This window comes from Gossypium arboreum, chromosome 5, assembly GCF_025698485.1.
Source record: "Gossypium arboreum isolate Shixiya-1 chromosome 5, ASM2569848v2, whole genome shotgun sequence".
Classification (NCBI taxonomy): Eukaryota; Viridiplantae; Streptophyta; class Magnoliopsida; order Malvales; family Malvaceae; genus Gossypium; species Gossypium arboreum.
In genome coordinates this window covers 7941039-7960757 of record NC_069074.1, presented here as the reverse complement: position 1 = coordinate 7960757, position 19719 = coordinate 7941039, and the positions used below count along the sequence as shown (strand labels likewise).

At 31.0% G+C, this 19719-nt stretch overlaps 1 protein-coding gene and 1 long non-coding RNA gene across 3 annotated transcripts; one reads left to right on the top strand and one right to left on the bottom strand.

Moving 5' to 3' along the window:
- Positions 1 to 4847: 4847 nt before the first annotated feature.
- Positions 4848 to 6744, bottom strand: LOC128293017 (uncharacterized). The gene is made up of 2 exons (XR_008283035.1): positions 6709 to 6744; positions 4848 to 5076 (listed from the first exon to the last, which is right to left on the bottom strand). It is a non-coding gene; the product is annotated as an uncharacterized LOC128293017 (long non-coding RNA).
- An 8991-nt stretch (positions 6745 to 15735) lies between these two features.
- On the top strand, positions 15736 to 18898 carry LOC108450595 (exosome complex component RRP41-like). 2 transcript variants are annotated; one of them, XM_053027690.1, is made up of 8 exons: positions 15736 to 15995; positions 16647 to 16725; positions 16872 to 16974; positions 17117 to 17237; positions 17562 to 17650; positions 18282 to 18431; positions 18621 to 18724; positions 18833 to 18898. In XM_053027690.1, exons 1-7 carry the CDS (start codon positions 15857 to 15859, stop codon positions 18708 to 18710), a joined length of 771 nt encoding a protein of 256 aa, XP_052883650.1. In that variant the 5' UTR covers positions 15736 to 15856; the 3' UTR covers positions 18711 to 18724; positions 18833 to 18898. The 2 variants fall into 2 exon arrangements, with proteins under 2 accessions (XP_052883650.1, XP_017603772.1); XM_017748283.2 differs by having other exon boundaries at positions 15741 to 15995; positions 18621 to 18898.
- The last annotated feature ends 821 nt before the right edge of the window (positions 18899 to 19719 follow it).

The following is a 19719-nucleotide window of genomic DNA, read 5'->3' as shown; positions in this document are numbered from 1 at the left end:
CGTTTAAATGTTAATAATCATGGAATCAATTGATTAAACCTGTCAGCAAATTAAGCTTCTTATTCTATTTATGCTAAATTTTGTTTTTAATTAATGTAGTATGTATAAATTACAGATTTAATCCATGTAATTTAATTTCATCTATTTTAACTCTTAATACTTTTTGAATTTTAAAAATTTAATCTTAACCTAAATGATTAAATTCATCATGTTAAATGCTGATATTTCCAAAATATTATGTAGCAAAAATATTCCCATATGTATACTGCCATACCCGACTCTTATTTCTATATAATACTTGCAAAATAGTCGTATGATCTATATTATTAATATTTTTATTAAATTAAAAAATCACTCTTCAATTGGGTCCTAACATAGTAAAGAATTTATTAAAAGTTACTTATTTTTACAAAACAATAAATATTGTTTTGAGAGCAATTGTAACGCCCCTAACCCGAATCCGTCACCGGAATAGAGTTACGGAGCATTGCCGGAGTTACCGATTCATTTATCAGATATTTCATTAATCCGATATCTTTTCTTTTCCACGTTCAAGTCTCGTATTCAAGTCATCCGGATCTTTATAAAGAAATTTGATCGTCGTTTTCATTTATTTCATGTTATAATACATTTAACTAATGCTCTAAACAAAATTATCATTTTACCCCTAAACTTTTAATTAATGACGATTTCATCCTTAGGTTAAAATAAAATAAAATTATTGCAATTTAATCCTTATTTCCAGCCGTTATTCTCACACAAGTTGATAACAACCTATGAATTCTCTAAAATGTAAGAATTTTCCATAATTTCAACACTTTTCAATTTAATCCTTAAAACATGTTTTTCCCTTATCTTGAGCTAAATTAATAATTTCATTCAATTTTATAATTTAAATAATAAAATAATCCATTTCATGCAAATTGGTCATTTCTAACTTTTTTTACAAAATTGCCCATAAAATTTTACTTTTATTCAATTTAGTCTATGAGTCTAAAACATACAAATTAGCCATGCTAGCTGAATATTCATACATATTTTTCTCCTCCTCCTCTCCATTCCACATCCTTAATTTATATAACATGCAACAAGTAACATTATCAATAATTTCACTATTTACTTATGTATATTCAAAACTGTCCATTTGCGTCATAATCACTAAATTATTTATATCTTAAGCTACAGAACTCGAAATTAAGATCTGCAAATTTTCCCTGAAATTAGACTTACTTATCTTATTATCATAAAATTTTCAGAATTTTTGGTTTATCCAATAAGTACAGTTTATTCTTTAAAGTTGCCCCTGTTCTGCTGTCTGACAGTTCCGACCCTTCTTCACTAAGAATTAATTATCTCATCGTACGAGATTTGGACGATGTTCCCGCTTATTTCTATTGAAAATAGACTCTTTAAGAATTTTAAACATATAAATTTAATCCCTTAATTATTTTTATCCAATTTTTGATGCTTTTCCAAAGTCAGAACAGGGGAACCCGAAATCATTCTGACATTGTCTCACAAAACTTATTATATCTCATGATTTACAATTCCATTGCTTACATCGTTTCTTCTATAAGAAATTAGACTCAATAAGCTTTAATTTCATATTTTATTCATCCTCTAATTAAATTTCTACAATTTTTGGAGATTTTTCAAAGTTAGACTATTGCTGCTGTCCAAAACTGTTTTAGTGCAAAATGTTGATTTTCATTTTGCCCCAAATTTCTGATTCATGCAATTCAGTCCTTACTTAGTTAACCCCTCAATTAAACTAATTTTCTCAATTAATACTTTTCCTAGACATTATAAGTTATTTCATAACTATTGAAATTCAGAATTTCCACATAAAACTCTAACTTCAAACTCTTTTACAATTTAGGTCCCAAACATTCACTTTCTATTCAATTCTTTCAATAAATCAGCATATAAACAATTTAAAACTCTAATTCTATATCAAATCATCATATACTTCCAGCACATATCCATAGAAACTTTCAATTTCTTTCATAGAATCAAGAACTAATGAATTCAACAAATGGACCTAGTTGTAAAAGTCACAAAAACACAAAAATTTCAAGAAATAATCAAGAATTGAACTTACTTGCAGTAAAAATATGAAAAAAAAGCTTAAGGGAACTCTTCCATGGTGTTTTTGCTGATGATAATGCAGAAAAATAAAGAGAAATCTAGATAATTCCACTTTAGTCCTAGCTTTATTAAGTAAATTTTGCAATTTTCCAATTTTGCCCTTAATTCCCCTTATTTTCTTGGTGATTTCATGCTCTTGCCGTCCAGCCCAAATAGACCTTTGGTCTATTTGCCTTTTAAACCCTTTTTCTTTTATCATTTAAGCTATTTAATCATTTTCCACAATTTTGCATTTGATACAATTTAGTCCTTTTTGTTCAATTAGCTATCAGTACTTTAAAATTTCTTGACGAAACTTTAATACTAACTTATTAACACTCCATAAATATTTATAAAAATATTTATGGCTCGATTTAAAATTCCCGAGGTCTCGATACCTCGTTTTCAATTTTAATTATTTTAATATATATATTTTAGTATATTTCACTATTTCAAAATTTTTCCTAACTTCACATTTAACTTATACTCACTAAATTAATAATATTTCCTACTCATTTGTCGGATTTAGTGATCTCGAATCACCGTTCGACAAACACTCTGAAAATTAGGTCGTTACAACTCTCCCCCCTTTAGGGATTTTCGTCCCCGAAAATCTTATCAGAAGAAGTTACTTTCAACACTCATAAAACACCTTTACTAACTTCTCAGAATCACAATTTGATTTAACCTCGAATATCTTTTTCCATTCACCTTTGAACTCTAGAACACAATGTTGGAACATACTGTCAAAATTCTAAATTACCCTCTCAGGAATACATATACTCAGCTGATCTATCAAATGAAAACTCTGTACCTACTGAAATGATTATACAGATCTTTCTTTGTCAAATGAACAACCATAAACTAAATAACATTTTCCTTTCCGATGTTAATGACAATCCCAATTTGAAATCTATAATCATTCTATCTCATAACACACTAGTATTATCATTGACTGCAATAATCCTAAATGTTCTTAATGTTCGGCTTACTTGCTAACAAATAGACATCTGAACATGAACTCAAAGATATTATGTAACGCTCGTGCAATCACTAGTACATCTAACTCACAAGAAGATAATAAAGATCTTGATAATTTCTCAAAGAAAGCCGGAAGAAAAACACGCCACTCTACGGACTTCCATCATAACAGAGATAATATATTTCCGCATGTATAAAACAAAATCATAATTAGTAGAAACATAAGAATAGTCTCACATAAATTTTACCATTAACTTCATTTCCAACACATTAAAATAGAATTCCAAGAAGATGAAGAAATGACGATCATAAACCGACTGCACCAATAGGGCTTTCGTCTAACATCATAATTAACTAGCATTCTCAAAACATCGAACTCCACCGTGAACAACCACACACATATCTCTGAGGATAAAAGAATATATAGAATACCGAGAAAAGATGATCATATTCGTTTCAACTGTAACTATCACACACAGACATCTTTACTACTCAATTATCATTTTTTTTTTTACTAATTCTGTCATCAAGAACCCCGTATCATTCCATTCACTAACGAAAACCAATTCGGGAAAAATTTCAGCAAACACATACTTCAGACATCGTATCTGAATAAGTCGACTAGCCGAGGTTAAGACATCGTATCTGAATAAGTCGACTAGCGGAGGTTAACTTTTTCTTTAACCGTGACATTACGTAATCTGGATGATCTTTAGAATAATCTGATATCTTTTTTTTTTTCAAAAGCGTATTCACTTGTCAAACTATTTTCAACTCCGCTCGCATTATTAATTATTCCATTCTGTACTCATTAGTTTCATATTTGTGAACTTATTCAACATTTTTTTGTAAATTTTCATTATAAAATACTACATTGGTAAGAGGGTGAGGTCGTAAAGCCTCTAACGAGTTCTCATAAATACACACATATAACTTAGCGTTTATCATCAACATCATATCATCACAATTACATAATTCACTTCAAGCAAATTAACATACATGATTATGTTACACGAACTTTTCAATTATCCATTTCAAACTAGTGTACTTAAACATACATTCCATAAATTTTGAGTAAATTTACTCATAGCATTTACTTAACCAAACAAGTCAGACACATAATATCATATGAATGCCACACAAACATAGATAAGTTTATCACAATATAAACTTTCATTTCATTCACGTTCCATCATTTCTCAACTTTTGATTATCTCATTTCGTACATTGTCACATACATATCATGAACTTCTATTCTTACATTTCTAAGTTCCTTCTCATCATAAACACATTTCAAATATCTCAATATCACTAACTCATACTTCTCTTACCATATACATAATTTAAATTTAACATTTAATAATAAATAATTTGAATTATAGTAATACAATCGTACGTTGAGTATGTTTGTACTCAGTGGTATTACCATAATTCAAATTATAAATACTATAATAAATAATAGACATCAAACATGTAACAATATAAGTCATATGTGCTAATTATGCTTTAATTTCATATCTCGTGTAACACTCCTAACCCGTATCCGTTGCCGGAATAAGGTTATGAGGTATTACTTGACTGAACAAAACTTCTATAAGGTCAAAGATACTTACCAGACATAAATTATCAACAATGTAAACATGTCTTATTGATTTTCCATAGGAGCTCTTATAAATTTCCAAAATGACTCACTATCAAAACATAATCGAATATCTAATAACAATTTAAATACTATCAAGTTATAACTAAAACATTTCACCACATTAGTTCAATTATAAGGCTTCTCTAAACAAAATGAGCAAGCCATCTTCGCATGGCTACAATGTATACAAGTCGAAATATCATTCTACCTATAGTCTATCCTATACATGCCTTAAACCATGATGATATACAATCTTCTCAACTCACATAATGACTCAATAGTGTGATGATATCTCCGGCCCTTCCAACTCGAGCTAAAGTATAAACCTATAAGAAATGGAAAAGAGAACACAGAGTAAGCTTCAATGCTTAGTAAGTTTTAAGTAATGCAAACATTTAATTTACTTATAGATCGATTATTCAAATTTTCAAGAAATCATTCCTAGATAATTTCCATTTTGGCCAAGTATCCATGAACATAATGCATATGTAGCAAATTCACCTCACTTGAATCTGAACTGAATTAAAACCAAATATTGAAATCAAAAATAAGATCATAAGAACTCGAAAAGCATATCATTAACAAGTTTTAACCAAGTTTGCAACAAAATCACAAATTCACTACAAGCTGTCTTCCTGAGCAACAGTCACTAAATTATTTATAACTGGAGCTAAGAAACTCCAAATCAAGTGCCGTTAATTTTCCCTGAAAATAGACTCATATATCTTCCATCCATCAAATTTTCAGAATTTTTGGTTTGACCAATCAATACCAGATCTTTCTTGAAGTTTTCCCCTATTTCACTGTTTGACTATTCTGACCACTCTTCACTACGAATCAAATTTCTCATTATACAGAATTCAAAATATGTTATCGTTTATTTCATTTGAAACTAGACTCATTAAGGAGTCTAAGAATATAAATTTTATCTTATAACCATTTTTGTACCATTTATAATGATTTTCTGAAAACAGAATAGGGGACCTCGAAGTCATTTTGACTCTGTTCCATGCCACTTCAAATATCTCATTATTGGCAATTCTTTTGCTTACACGGTTTCTTTTATAAGAAACCAGACTCATTAAGATTTCATGACATAATTTATTCAGCCTCTAACTCAACTCCCACAATTTATGGTGATTTTCTAAAATCACGTTACTGCTGCTGTCCCAAGCAGATTTATTACACATTCTTTGCATTCATATTATTTAACATGTATATCACCAAATCAATCTCATGTAACCTTTCACCATAACCGAATACACACATACACATATGAGATTTTCACATATACTTCTCATTTCACATTCATGATTCAATTCCGATCAATCTAACATATAAAAGTATATAATACATACCTGACCAACTTAATGCATTGAACATATTCAATGGTAGTTTACTACGAACATTCAAAATCATAATCTTACTCCAATCATCGGCATTAAGTCTGCTAGGTTTAAAACCCAAATCCAATCACCACCACAAAGCATGCGGGACTTTAAGCCCGGATATAACACCAGCACGAATGCCTTCGGGGCTTAGCCCGGATATAACACCAGCACGAATGCCTTCGGGACTTAGCCCGGATATAACACCAGCATGAATGCCTTCAGGACTTAGCCCGGATATAACACCAACACGAATGCCTTCGGGACTTAGCCCGGATATAACACCATTATAAAGTCGTCTCATAAACAATTCATATAATATAGCATGTATACATGTTCACTTTGCTCTATTTAATCATTCAATACTTTGCACACTAAGTTTCATTCTCAATATCTCGCACATTAAGTGCCATTCTCAATATTTCGTGCCATATTTGATTGCCCCGCACACTAAGTGCCACATTTTGTCGATATGTCGTCAGACATTAAAATATTCACGTATATACAATTTATATGATATCAAAGCATTAGAAACATAAATTTAACAATGCTTATTGCATACGAACTTACCTGGCTAAATTGTAGAGATACCAAAGTTCAGGGGTATTTTGGTAATTTTCTCATTTTCCTCGATTTTCCACCCGGTCTTGATCTAAATTAACAATTTCATTCAATATATTAATTTAGACAGTAAAACACCTCATTTCATACAATTTGGTCATTTTTTTCATTTTTACAAAATTACCCCTAAAGTTTTACTTTTATTCATTTTAGTCCCTGAGCTCAAAACATGCAAATTAACCATTTTAACCATAATTAAGCTTAGCCAAATGTTCATGGTATCAAAACAGTCCATAATTCACTTTATCAAAAAATTATAGTTTTGCCCCTAATATTTCAACTTCTTTACAATTTAGTCCCTATATCATAAAAATGCAAATTCATGAAATTGAGTAAAATTCTACTATATAATAATATCACTAGTGTCTCTAGCAGCCCACACATTTCATTTATTTGACATTTTAACCACAAAGTTTTCACATTTATCAATTTAGCCCTTAATTGTCAATTTCACAAAAATTCACTTAACAAAAAGTGTTTAACTATCAACAAGGACTCATATTCTTCCATTAAACTTCAAAACCCTATTATACTCATCAATTTAAAATATCAAACTATTCAATGGTTTTGCAAAATAGCCCCCTCATTAGATAGATTAAGCAACAACGATCCCGAAAATATAAAAATAATTAAAAACGGGACTAGAAATGCCTACCATGCATTAGCCGAAAGTTGGAAGCTTCTTCCATGGGTTCTCAAACTTCATATTCGGCTGGTAAAAAGAGAATGAAAAAGATGACACCTTGATTCTTTTATTTTATTCATTTTATTATTATTTTTAACCAATTTACAATATTAACCTTTATACACTTTATTTATTACACCAAATGCCAAGCCATCATTTCCCACTATCTCTTTAATGGGCTAATTACCAAACAAGGACTTTAACTTTTAATTTCTATATCTATTTAATACCTTTAGCTTATAGAACAGAACTTTTGCACTTTACGCAATTTAGTCCTTTTTGCTTAATTAACTATCGAAACAATAAAATTTTTCAACGAAACTTTAATACCATCTTATTGCCACTACGTAAATATTTATAAAAATATTTACGACTCGGTTTATAGAAACAAGGTCCCGATACCTCATTTTCTAAACCCACTTGACCTTAGAGTCATACCACTTGAACTTAATAAATCGCTTATAAAACAAAAATCACAATATCAAAAATATTTTTTTTTTAAATCACAATTAGCTCGTAAATATTAAATATAATATTTACAAACCTACTCGTCGAATTTGGTGGCCCCGAAACCACTGTTCCGATTAACCCTAAAAACGGGCTGTTACATATCGGCAATAGTCTTTCATCAAATGGCATCATATATCATCTATATTCTCTTTAATCAATTCATGAACCTTTGGTTCAAGCTTTCAATCTCATATCTCTATTTCAATTCACAATTCACAATTCTTTTCATAATTCCACTTTTTCACACTTTCAATAGTTTAATCGATCAAATTCATTCGATTTTCTCATTTCATTTACTCAACCCTATTAACATAACTCGGACTCAGACGGATACACGGATCCAACCAAACACACCAGTAAGGCACATTGTGCCTAAAGCAGTACATAGTACTGATCGAATACGACACATAAGTGCACGAAACGACACACGAGGTGCTGCTGCGACACACAAGGTGCACGAAATATGACACATAAAGTGCCTGATCAGTAAAGCCGACAAATCCCGTACACTTCCAGTTCCTATGGCATGCCAATTATATCCGACTAGTCCGATAAGTTAATAGGGAATTCAATTCTCATTTCAATTTCACTTAATATTCATATTTACCCCTATTAACAAGACTCGGACTTTGGCGGATACACGGATTCCATCCAAACACACCAAAATGTCCAACCAAAACACACAAGTATAATCCTCCAAAACACACCAGTATCATATAATGTAATACCCCTACCCGTATTCATTGCCGGAATAGGGTACGACGCATTACCGGAGTTTACGAATTAATTTTTTTTTTTTCAATTCAACATATTTTCATGATAGATTCGTGCATTTATATAAGATAACGTCATCACATATCTATAACCAGGTTTGTTAACCATACTAATGGCTAACTTTACATTCATTTCACGTTAACATTTACTTTGTTAGCTTATACATGCCATTGATTTCCAAAATAAAGTTTCTTTATATACCGAAATCCACGAGGTTGAAAAGATGTGATGTGTCTCGACCAAATCCGACGTCCGAGCTCTTAACACTACAAAACAGGGAAAAGGGAAACGGGGTAAGCACTTTGTGCTTAGTAAGCTCATGTAACAAGAATTATACTTACCTAATATTTTCAATACAATATAATAAACATTCATATATCCATTCAATGCATTATTACCCTAACATGAACAAACTCAACATTCAAGTTAGTACAATAATTTCCATGTATCAATAATATATATACCATGATTGATGAACTCGTCAATACCATGATTTCTATTTTCTTGTTATTTTTCCATATTTATCCCGTTGAATTTATCGGAATTTCGATGGATTTTCAGAGGTACACATTTATTGTACAATTCCGGGTCCATCAATTCATATTCATGTGCGCACATATACATTTCAGAGAGCACACTCCCGCGAACCTCAACCTTGCAGCGGGATTACCAGTCCAGGCTAAATCCCCTGCAATATAAACTCATAGAGTATTGTCGGGATTGCCAGTCCAGGCCAAATCCCCCGCAACGACGATTACTCTAATGAGCTTGGATCTGAATTACCAATCCAGGCTAAATTCAGACCCTAATTCGAATTACCCGTCTGGGCTAAATCCATTTTACACATATTCTTCGGGAGGGCTATATCAGGATAGGATCACCCGTCCGGGCTAGATCCTTTTTATCGTCAATTCCTTTTCAGAGATCCATCGAATTTTCCTTTCATTCAACCGGGATTTCTTCCCATTTTATCAAATATATCAATGTTTCATAAATTTTCATACAATGAACATTCAAATCATATTCATATCAAAAACATGCATTTCAAGCATTTAAGAATATAATTCAAGTTACATGAACTTACCTTGATACTTGTTTGTAAACAATAAAAATCTACTAATCCCGAACTTTTTCCTTTCCTCGATCTAGCTTCGTATTTGAATCTTCCGGATCTAAATAAATAAATTTTATTATCAATTTAATACATTTCATGTTCATATGCAACATTCTCTTTAATTCAACTATTATTTATAGTTCATTCAAAGCTGTCTACTTGAGTCATAGTCACTAAATTATTTATAACTTCAGCTACGAAACTCCAAATTAAGATCCGTTAATTTTTCCTGAAACTAGACTCATATATATTTTTACCATAAAATTTTCAGAATTTTTAGTTTATCCAATCAGTACATTTTATTCTTCAAAGTCACCCATGTTCTGTTGTCTAACAGTTCTGACCCTTCTTCACTAAAAATAAATTATCTCTTTATACAGAATTCAAATGATGTTCTTGTTTGTTTCTATTAAAAATAGACTCATTCATAATTCTAGACATATAAATTTCAGTCCCTAATTATTTTGATTCAATTTTTTATAATTTTTCAAAGTCAGAACAGGGGAACCCGAATTCATTCTGACCTTGTCTCACAAAATTCATTATATCTCAAAATTTACAAATCCATTGCTTACAATATTTCTTCTATGAGAAACTAGACTCAATAAGATTTAATTCCATATTTTGTTCATCTTCTAATTTGATTCCTAAAATTTTTGGTGATTTTTCAAAGTTAGTATACTGCTGCTGTCCAAACTGTTTTTGTGCAAGCTGTTTATTACCATTTTTCCCCTAAGCTTTTAATAAATGATAATTTCGTCCCTACTCAATTAGCCTCTCAATTGAGCTGATTTTTCTCAATTAACATTTTATTCTATCACCTTAAACTAGTTTACAACCTTTAGGAATCAGAATTTCAGCAATAGACTTTAATTCCAAGCATTTTCACAATTAGGTCCCAAAAATCAATTTCCATTGAAATTGCCTGATAAAATCATCTCATAAACAAATTAAAGCTTTAATTTCATTCTATTTCATCATAAACTTACAGCACTCAACCATGGTAACTTTAAATTTCATCCATGAAATCAAAAATTAATGAATTTAATAGTAGGATCTAGTTGTAAAAGTCTTAGAAACACAAAAATACAAGAAAAAGGCAAGGATTAACTCACTTGGTGCAAATATTATGAAATACCAGCTTAGAGAACCCTCCTATGGCGTTTTTAACTGCTGGAATTGAAGAGAGTCCAGCCCAAATAACTTTTGGGTCTAATTGCCTTTTATATCCTTTCTCATTAGACTAATAAGCTATTTAATCACTCTAGTAACTTTTACACCTATTACAATTCAGTCCTTTTCATTTAATTGACTACCCAAACATTAAAATTTCCTAACGAAATTTTAATACCACATTAATAACATTTCATAAATATTTATAAAATTATTTTCGACTCGGTTTTACGAGATAGAGGTCCCGATACCTTATTTTACCCAATTTCTTCAATAATTTCTTATTCTAACTAATCACTAAATCGATAAAATTTTCCTATCAATATTTTCATACGATTTTCCTATCATATAAATTTTCAAGCAAAAATATTGAAATAAATTTCTCTTTAAATCGGATTTGTGGTTACGAAACCACTGTTCCGATAACATTGAATTTACGCCATTACATATAATCCTCCCAAACACATCAGAATAATATAATCCATCCAAAACACACCAAAATAGCACAAAGTGCCTCTTCGGATAAATCCGAAGGATATAAACATCAGCATATCCAAATCTCATCTCCAAATCTCTTCTCAAAATCCTATGGCATGCCAATTATATCCCACTCAGTCCGATACAGTTAATAGGGTATTCAATTCACTTTCCAGTTTTCAATCAATACACATTTCAATTAATCACATATTCATATCAATTTCATCACATTCCCAATCAATAAAATTTTCAAATATAACATATATCCAAAATTCTATTTCCACATCAATCACATATATCCATACAAATTTAATTCAATATTTATACTTACCTTAAAATTTTACTTACTATACACATAAATTTAAATATAACATTTATTCATACCTTTATGAGTTCCAACTCATCATAATCTACTTTTGCTCATATATTTGAGTATCGCTTTCAACATTATCGTAATTAGCTCGGTTGGGAAAGTATCTCTATCTTTAAGTAAAATAAATCTCATCAGAGCTGGAAGATATTAAATTATCTTATCACAAGTTACATAATGGCATGTATTTCTAGACTTCACATATGCTACGTTTGGTCCGAGAACCGACTAAACCTTAGCTTTGATACCAATAAATGTAACGCCCCTAACCCGAATCCGTCACCGGAATAGAGTTACGGAGCATTACCGGAGTTACCGATTCATTTATCAGATATTTCATTAATCCGATATATTTTCTTTTCCAAGTTCAAGTCTCGTATTCAAGTCATCCGGATCTTTATAAAGAAATTTGATCGTCGTTTTCATTTATTTCATGTTATAATACATTCAACTAATGCTCTAAACAAAATTATTATCATTTTACCCCTAAACTTTTAATTAATGACGATTTCATCCTTAGGTTAAAATAAAATAAAATTATTGCAATTTAATCCTTATTTCCAGCCGTTATTCTCACACAAATTGATAACAACCTATGAATTCTATAAAATGTCAGAATTTTCCATAATTTTAACACTTTTCAATTTAATCCTTAAAACATGTTTTTCCCTGATCTTGAGCTAAATTAATAATTTCATTAAATTTTGTAATTTAAATAATAAAATAATCCATTTCATGCAAATTGGTCATTTTTAACTTTTTTTTACAAAATTACCCATAAAATTTTACTTTTATTCAATTTAGTCCATGAGTCTAAAACATACAAATTAGCCATGCTGGCTGAATATTCATACATATTTTTCTCCTCCTCCTCTCCATTCCACATCCTTAATTTATATAACATGCAACAAGTAACATTATCAATAATTTCACTATTTACTTATGTATATTCAAAACTGTCCATTTGCGTCATAGTCACTAAATTATTTATATCTTAAGCTACAGAACTCGAAATTAAGATCTGAAAATTTTCCCTAAAACTAGACTTACTTATCTTATTATCATCAAATTTTCAGAATTTTTGGTTCAGCCAATAAGTACAGTTTATTCTTTAAAGTTGCCCCTATTCTGCTGTCTGACAGTTCCGACCCTTCTTCACTAAGAATTAATTATCTCATCGTACGAGATTCGGATGATGTTCCTGCTTATTTCTATTGAAAATAGACTCTTTAAGAATTTTAAACATATAAATTTAATCCCTTAATTATTTTTATCCAATTTTTGATGATTTTCCAAAGTCAGAACAGGGGAACTCGAAATCATTCTGACATTGTCTCACAAAACTTATTATATCTCATGATTTACAATTCCATTGCTTACACCGTTTCTTCTATAAGAAATTAGACTCAATAAGCTTTAATTTCATATTTTATTCATCCTATAATTAAATTTCTACAATTTTTGGAGATTTTTCAAAGTTAGACTATTGCTGCTGTCCAAAACTGTTTTAGTGCAAAATGTTGATTTTCATTTTGCCCCAAATTTCACAGTTCATGCAATTCAGTCCTTACTTAATTAACCCCTCAATTAAACTAATTTTCTCAATTAATATTTTTCCTAGACATTATAAGTTATTTCATAACTATTGAAATTCAGAATTTCCACATAAAACTCTAACTTCAAACTCTTTTACAATTTAGGTCCCAAACATTCACTTTCTATTTAATTCTTTCAATAAAATCAGCATATAAACAATTTAAAGCTCTAATTCTATATCAAATAATCATATAATTCCAGCACATATTCATAGAAACTTTTAATTTCTTTCATAGAATCAAGAACTAATGAATTCAACAAATGGACCTAGTTGTAAAAGTCACAAAAACACAAAAATTTCAAGAAATAATCAAGAATTGAACTTACTTGCAGTAAAAATATGAAAAACCAGCTTAAGGGAACTCTTCCATGGTGTTTTTGCTGATGAGAAAGCAGAAAAATAAAGAGAAATCTAGATAATTCCACTTAGTCCTAGCTTTATTAAGTAAATTTTGCAATTTTCCAATTTTTCCCTTAATTCCCCTTATTTTCTTGGTGATTTCATGCTCTTGCCGTCCAGCCCAAATAGACCTTGGGTCTATTTACCTTTTAAACCCTTTTTCTTTTATCATTTAAGCTATTTAATCATTTCCCATAATTTTACATTTGATACAATTTAGTCCTTTTTGCTCAATTAGCTATCAGTACTTTAAAATTTCTTGATGAAACTTTAATACTAACTTATTAACACTCCATAAATATTTATAAAAATATTTATGGCTCGATTTAAAATTCCCGAGGTCTCGATACCTCGTTTTCAATTTTAATTATTTTAATATATATATATTTTTTAGTATATTTCACTATTTCAAAATTTTTCCTAACTTCACATTTAACTTATACTCACTAAATTAATAATATTTCCTACTCATTTTTCGGATTTAGTGATCTCGAATTAGTGTTCCGACACCACTGAAAATTAGGCTGTTACAGCAATTTTGTTTTTTCATTTAAAATTTAAAAAGGTACTTGTACAAGATAAGATTCGAAACCAAAACATCTTAAGTTTTAATAATTTAGCTTTATCAATTTAACCAAAATCATATTTGATTATCATATTAATTTTTCTTAAATTTTGTTATATAAATTTTACATCTACATCCGAGTTTACTATCATATAGTTTTAATTAATGAATTTAATGAATATAGTCTAAAATAAGACTCAAATTTTAATTTTTAAAATTATGAAATACATCGTCAAAAATTGAATTCACATGTCACAATAGAAAGATAAATAGATTTTATGGTAAATTAAATTCATGGTCACTTTAAAATAGAATTTGTTTTCTTTTTATCATTTTAATTATTTTTCAATTTAATTACTCTAATTATGATATTTACTTGAATTAGTCACTGTCATTAAAAATTTCGTTAATCCACCAACGGATTGTTGATGTGGCATATTAGCCCGTTGAGTGACTAATACGTGGTAATGAAGTAATGAGAAAGTTAAAAGGAGAAAAAAAAAATTTTGGACTAATTATAAAGAAGTCCCTAAGTATTGGTAAAATTAAGAGTTAGATATTAGTCACTCAATGAGCTAATGTGTCATATTACTAATCTATTAATAAATTAACAAAATTTTTAAGAGCAATAACTAATTTGAATAATTACATTAATCAGATTGACTAAATTAATAGAAAATAGAATGATTAAAATAACATAATTCTATTTTAAAATTACCCTGAATGTGGATTAAGCTAGATTTTAATCCCCAACAATGATTGTAAACTTGTCCATAGGTTGGGCCACTCAGCTCAGCTTTAAGGCCCACTTAAAAAGTGAGAGGGTTTGAGTAAAAATATAGACCCAAAAAATAGACTTGGACAAAAAAATAAAGTCTACTTAAAAAATAGGTCAAGCCTTGAGTAAGGCATTTTTGGCCCGAGCCCAGCTCAAATATGCAAAAAAAAAGATGTTTTTTTTACTGTTTTGCTGTTATTTTCTTTTTTTTTCATTATTTTACTACTATTTTATTATTATGTTGCTATTATTTTATTGTCATATTGTTTTTTAATTTATTGAAAAATTTTATTTTAATATTTTTAATGTTTTAAATATATTTTGAAAAATTATATAAAAATTTTAATATAAACAAGTCTGAATGAGTTCAGATTTTAACATTTTATCTTAATTAATTTTGTGCAAAATTTAAACTCATTTTTAAGATGAGTTTAGGCCTATTAAATGAAGTTAAAATTTTGGTTATGCTGCACGTGGCTCATTGACACCTTTTAAGGGGAGGTAAGCAGGAGAATATCAGCTGAACGACACCGTTTTGCCTTTCCTAGTGAAAACGCATCGCGTCTTGACCTGGCATCAGAAGCAATAAAACCTGGAGCTGCGACTGAAACCAAAATAGTAAATAGAGGAAAAAGAAACAAGAAGAGGAAAAAGCATGGCCGCAAAGCCCGGTTCAGCTCCGGTAACGTATTCGCCGAATCTTGGCCAAAAAACTCGCCCCCCTATTTTCAAAGACAACGATCTCGATTGGGTCCGACCTGATGGCCGTGGCTTCCACCAGTGCCGACCAGCATGTAAAGCTTCCTTCTTTTTTCATTTCATTTTTAAACCTATCTCCTTTTTATTTTTCTCTTTTTTTTAACATTATCATGGTTATTTTTATTTGGGTTTTAATTTTACATTTTATTTTGCCAATAAAGTTGAAAAGTTTGATATCTTTTAGATATTAGTAAGCTTTCTATCCATTCTTTGGTAATCATCCATATGGGGAAAAAAGTTTCATTTTTCTTTTGTGCCTCTGTGTATGTTAGTTTGATTCATTACCTGGGTATAGGAATAGGCTAGCGTTCTCCATTGCTCTCTAGATTAAGGCCATTTCAATGAGTGGCTAAGTGATTGTGCTTCTTCATGATTTGTTATTACTTGTGCCAGCATGTTCTATATTTGGTTCTTCTGACTACGTTATATATAATTGAATGTTCATGCTTATGATAAAAGAGAGCATTAGGTTTCCACAGTGGTATAGTTGTCATGCTGTGTGATCATCTTTCCCATTACTACCACGATAATGGGTTTTCTTATAGTTTTTAGGCACCTAGGAGCTAGGGAAAATGTGTTTTCATGGAAAATTTATGGATCATTCATCATATCCTCTTGTAAATGAAGCTTTCTTAGATTCTGCTGTGCTGAGTTGAAATTAATCGTAAAATGTTGGTGATTTGTAGTTTTCAGGACAGGTGCAGTAAATTCTGCTTCCGGATCTGCTTATGCAGAGCTTGGGAGTACCAAGGTCATTGTATCTGTGTGAGTGCATATCTATGTTAAATTGTCATGTTCTTCTTTATACTATTTTTGGGATTTTATAACCCTTATCTTTCTTTAGTAGAATTTTCTTTCAAATACTGAGACTGCTTTACATGTTCATCTGTTATTTGTGTTTAACTATTTAGATTTGGGCCAAGAGAAAGTAAGAAAGCAATGATGTACAGTGATACTGGGAGATTAAATTGTAATGTCAGCTATACAACATTTGCCACTCCAGTTCGAGGACAGGTATATGAGATGATTGGAAGTGTGAAGCTTTAGTGGTGCTATTAGATTATATGCATAACGTAGTTGATTTAGTGTCTTTATCTCCCTTTTAATTATTTTCTTCAAATTAGTTGATTCTATTTCTTGGTCTCCCTTTCCATAGGGATCGGATCACAAAGAGTTTTCGTCAATGCTTCTTAAAGCTTTGGAAGGTGCAATAATGTTGGAAACATTCCCCAAGACCACCGTGGATGTTTTTGCATTGGTGTTGGAATCTGGGGGCAGTAAGTCATCTCATTGATCCTTTGTAATTAGGCTTGAAATTGGCCTATTATTTTTTCTGATTCAGATGCCTTTATCAGTATTTTTTTTTTTTCCTTCCATTTCTTAACCTATCTATTCTTTTGCACCTTCTAATGGCCTCTTGTAAATTGGTTCTCATATTCTTACTAGTGTTTCACGTAATGTTCTTTTTAGCAAATAAATATTTAACAATGTTGTAGAGCGTCAAAAGTTTTATCTAATCAATCAAAATTCTTATGCGTTATGGATATGCCCTAAACTCTTATATTGCCATTTCTTGATAGGCTTCATAACATTGGTTACAGGTGATCTTCCTGTGGTGATATCATGTGCTAGTCTTGCCCTTGCAGATGCGGGGATCATGATGTATGACCTTGTTGCTGCAGTTTCTGTGGTAAATATCTTTGGTTTGCATTAAGCATTGTTATCATTATGCAGGCATAGGTTTGAGCCCTCCTTCCTGCTCATTTGTACTCATTTTACTTTGCTTCAGTTCAGGTTGGCTGCTACGTTTCTCCAATTCTTCATTTTCATTGAAATACATGTGCCTGACATGTATTGAAACATCAGGGATAGTCCTCTAAATATATGGAAATTTTAGAAAAATAAGAAAAAAGAGCATGCCAGTGTCAATGTCAGACATGTACCCATTTCTGGTACTCATTCCCTGGGTCCTAGTAACATAGACCATTACTATCTTATGACTATGCTATTATAATTATGATGCTATTGCAAGTATATCAGTTACATGCCTACAGACTTTGTCTTATACGTAAATGTATTTGGTGTTTGAGATTGTGTGACAATTAAAGTATGATTGATAACAAATTGCTACAAACTGGAAAACGAAAAGGCACATTGATATTCAGAAGCTTGTCCTTTGCTGCATGGCATCATACGATTCTTCAAATCCATGATAGAATGGTTTTGTCCTTTCTAAACTTGAACAGTGAATACTGATTTAGTTCCACTTTGAAGAACTTTATCTTTTCACATGTGTTTAATGCGTAAATTTTGGTTTCAAGTCCTGTCTAGGGAAAAACCTTGTGATTGATCCTGTTCTCGAAGAGGAAAGCTACCAAGATGGAAGCTTAATGCTTACATGTATGCCTTCTCGTTATGAGGTCACTCAACTAACATTTACAGGAGAATGGTCAACCCCAGATATTAATGAGGTATGTATTTTGATCTACTTCTCATCAAGATTTGCTGAAAATTCAGGCAACTGATTCCTGCAAATCAAAATGCTAGTCATTTAAAAAGTACCATGGACTATTCAATACTTGTTTCCCGTAAAATGCTCATTTTCTAGATAACATAAGCTGCTATAGTTATGGGGCTAACGGTTGTAATGTTTGGTTCAGGCAATGCAGCTTTGCCTTGATGCTTGCAGTAAGCTTGGTAAAGTGATGAGGACATGCTTGAAGGAAGCCGCGTCTGCCTCACAAGAGTAGAAACCAAAGAAGATGTATATTTCTAATTTTGTTTTCATTATACAGTCTTTCTTTCTTTTTACGTTTTGACCGTTCCTTTTTCACGAGAATTTTGTAACTGAGTTTATTTTCCCCCATTTCAGATATTATTCATCTTTTATTCCAAGTTTGAAGTGGAAGCTAAATCTTTTACTGAATTTCACCATAAATTGTATAGATAAATAAATAAAAACTTTGCAGTTGGTTTTGTTTCTATTATCGTAAGGGAGATGCCGACAAACCATCAATCTTCAGGCCGGTTAATCTTATTTTGTTGGTCAAAAACTGGCTAGGAAAGTCATTCTCTAACCGCAAACAAGAAACAAACATTTGTAAAGGACGCAGCAAATGTCCCGGGAACATTCAAGGAAGAGGCTGATGATAAAATGCCCCTTTGAATGCTATAGCTTCCGCTATCTCAATGGATCCCACCAATTTCATCCACCCCTGCTTCCCGATTAACATGTGCAATGTCAATCATAACCTCCGAAGGCCTCGCAGCTGCTGGCTTCACAGGCGGATTTCTTACCTACCCTTAAAAATCAACCTCTGGCTTTACTATTAAAGAAACTACTAGTGTGCTCTCAAAAAAGAAACTACTAGTGAAAGCTTAATTATACTTATTGATATCACCTCCATAATTTAGCGTCGACGTTCTGTTTCGGCCAAACTTCTCTACAGAACGGGCCCTGGCAGCTGCTCATACTTCACCATCTGCTGATGGAATCCTTGGTCCCAGTTTCAGGCTGGCCCTAACACAACATATATTGCAGTGAGTGCAGTCATGTTCTTTGCTGGTGGTTGGGGTGTAATTTAAATTATTTATGGATAATACATATATTTTTTGACACCCATACAAGAACACAAGAATGTGATATGTTAAATAAACATTAAAATAGTAAAATAGATACTGTACAATATGTTTTATATATGAATTCTATTTCTGCTTTGCATTTGAAAATATTTATACTTAGTTTACTATTTGGTCAGT

Bases quoted from the DNA above. Each gene is read 5' to 3' on its own strand.
- LOC108450595 (XM_053027690.1), top strand. From the start codon at position 15,857: ATGGCCGCAAAGCCCGGTTCAGCTCCGGTAACGTATTCGCCGAATCTT. The intron at 17,238-17,561 runs GTAAGTCATCTC...CATTGGTTACAG, and splicing joins GGTGTTGGAATCTGGGGGCA to GTGATCTTCCTGTGGTGATA. The intron at 18,432-18,620 runs GTATGTATTTTG...TGTTTGGTTCAG, and splicing joins CAACCCCAGATATTAATGAG to GCAATGCAGCTTTGCCTTGA.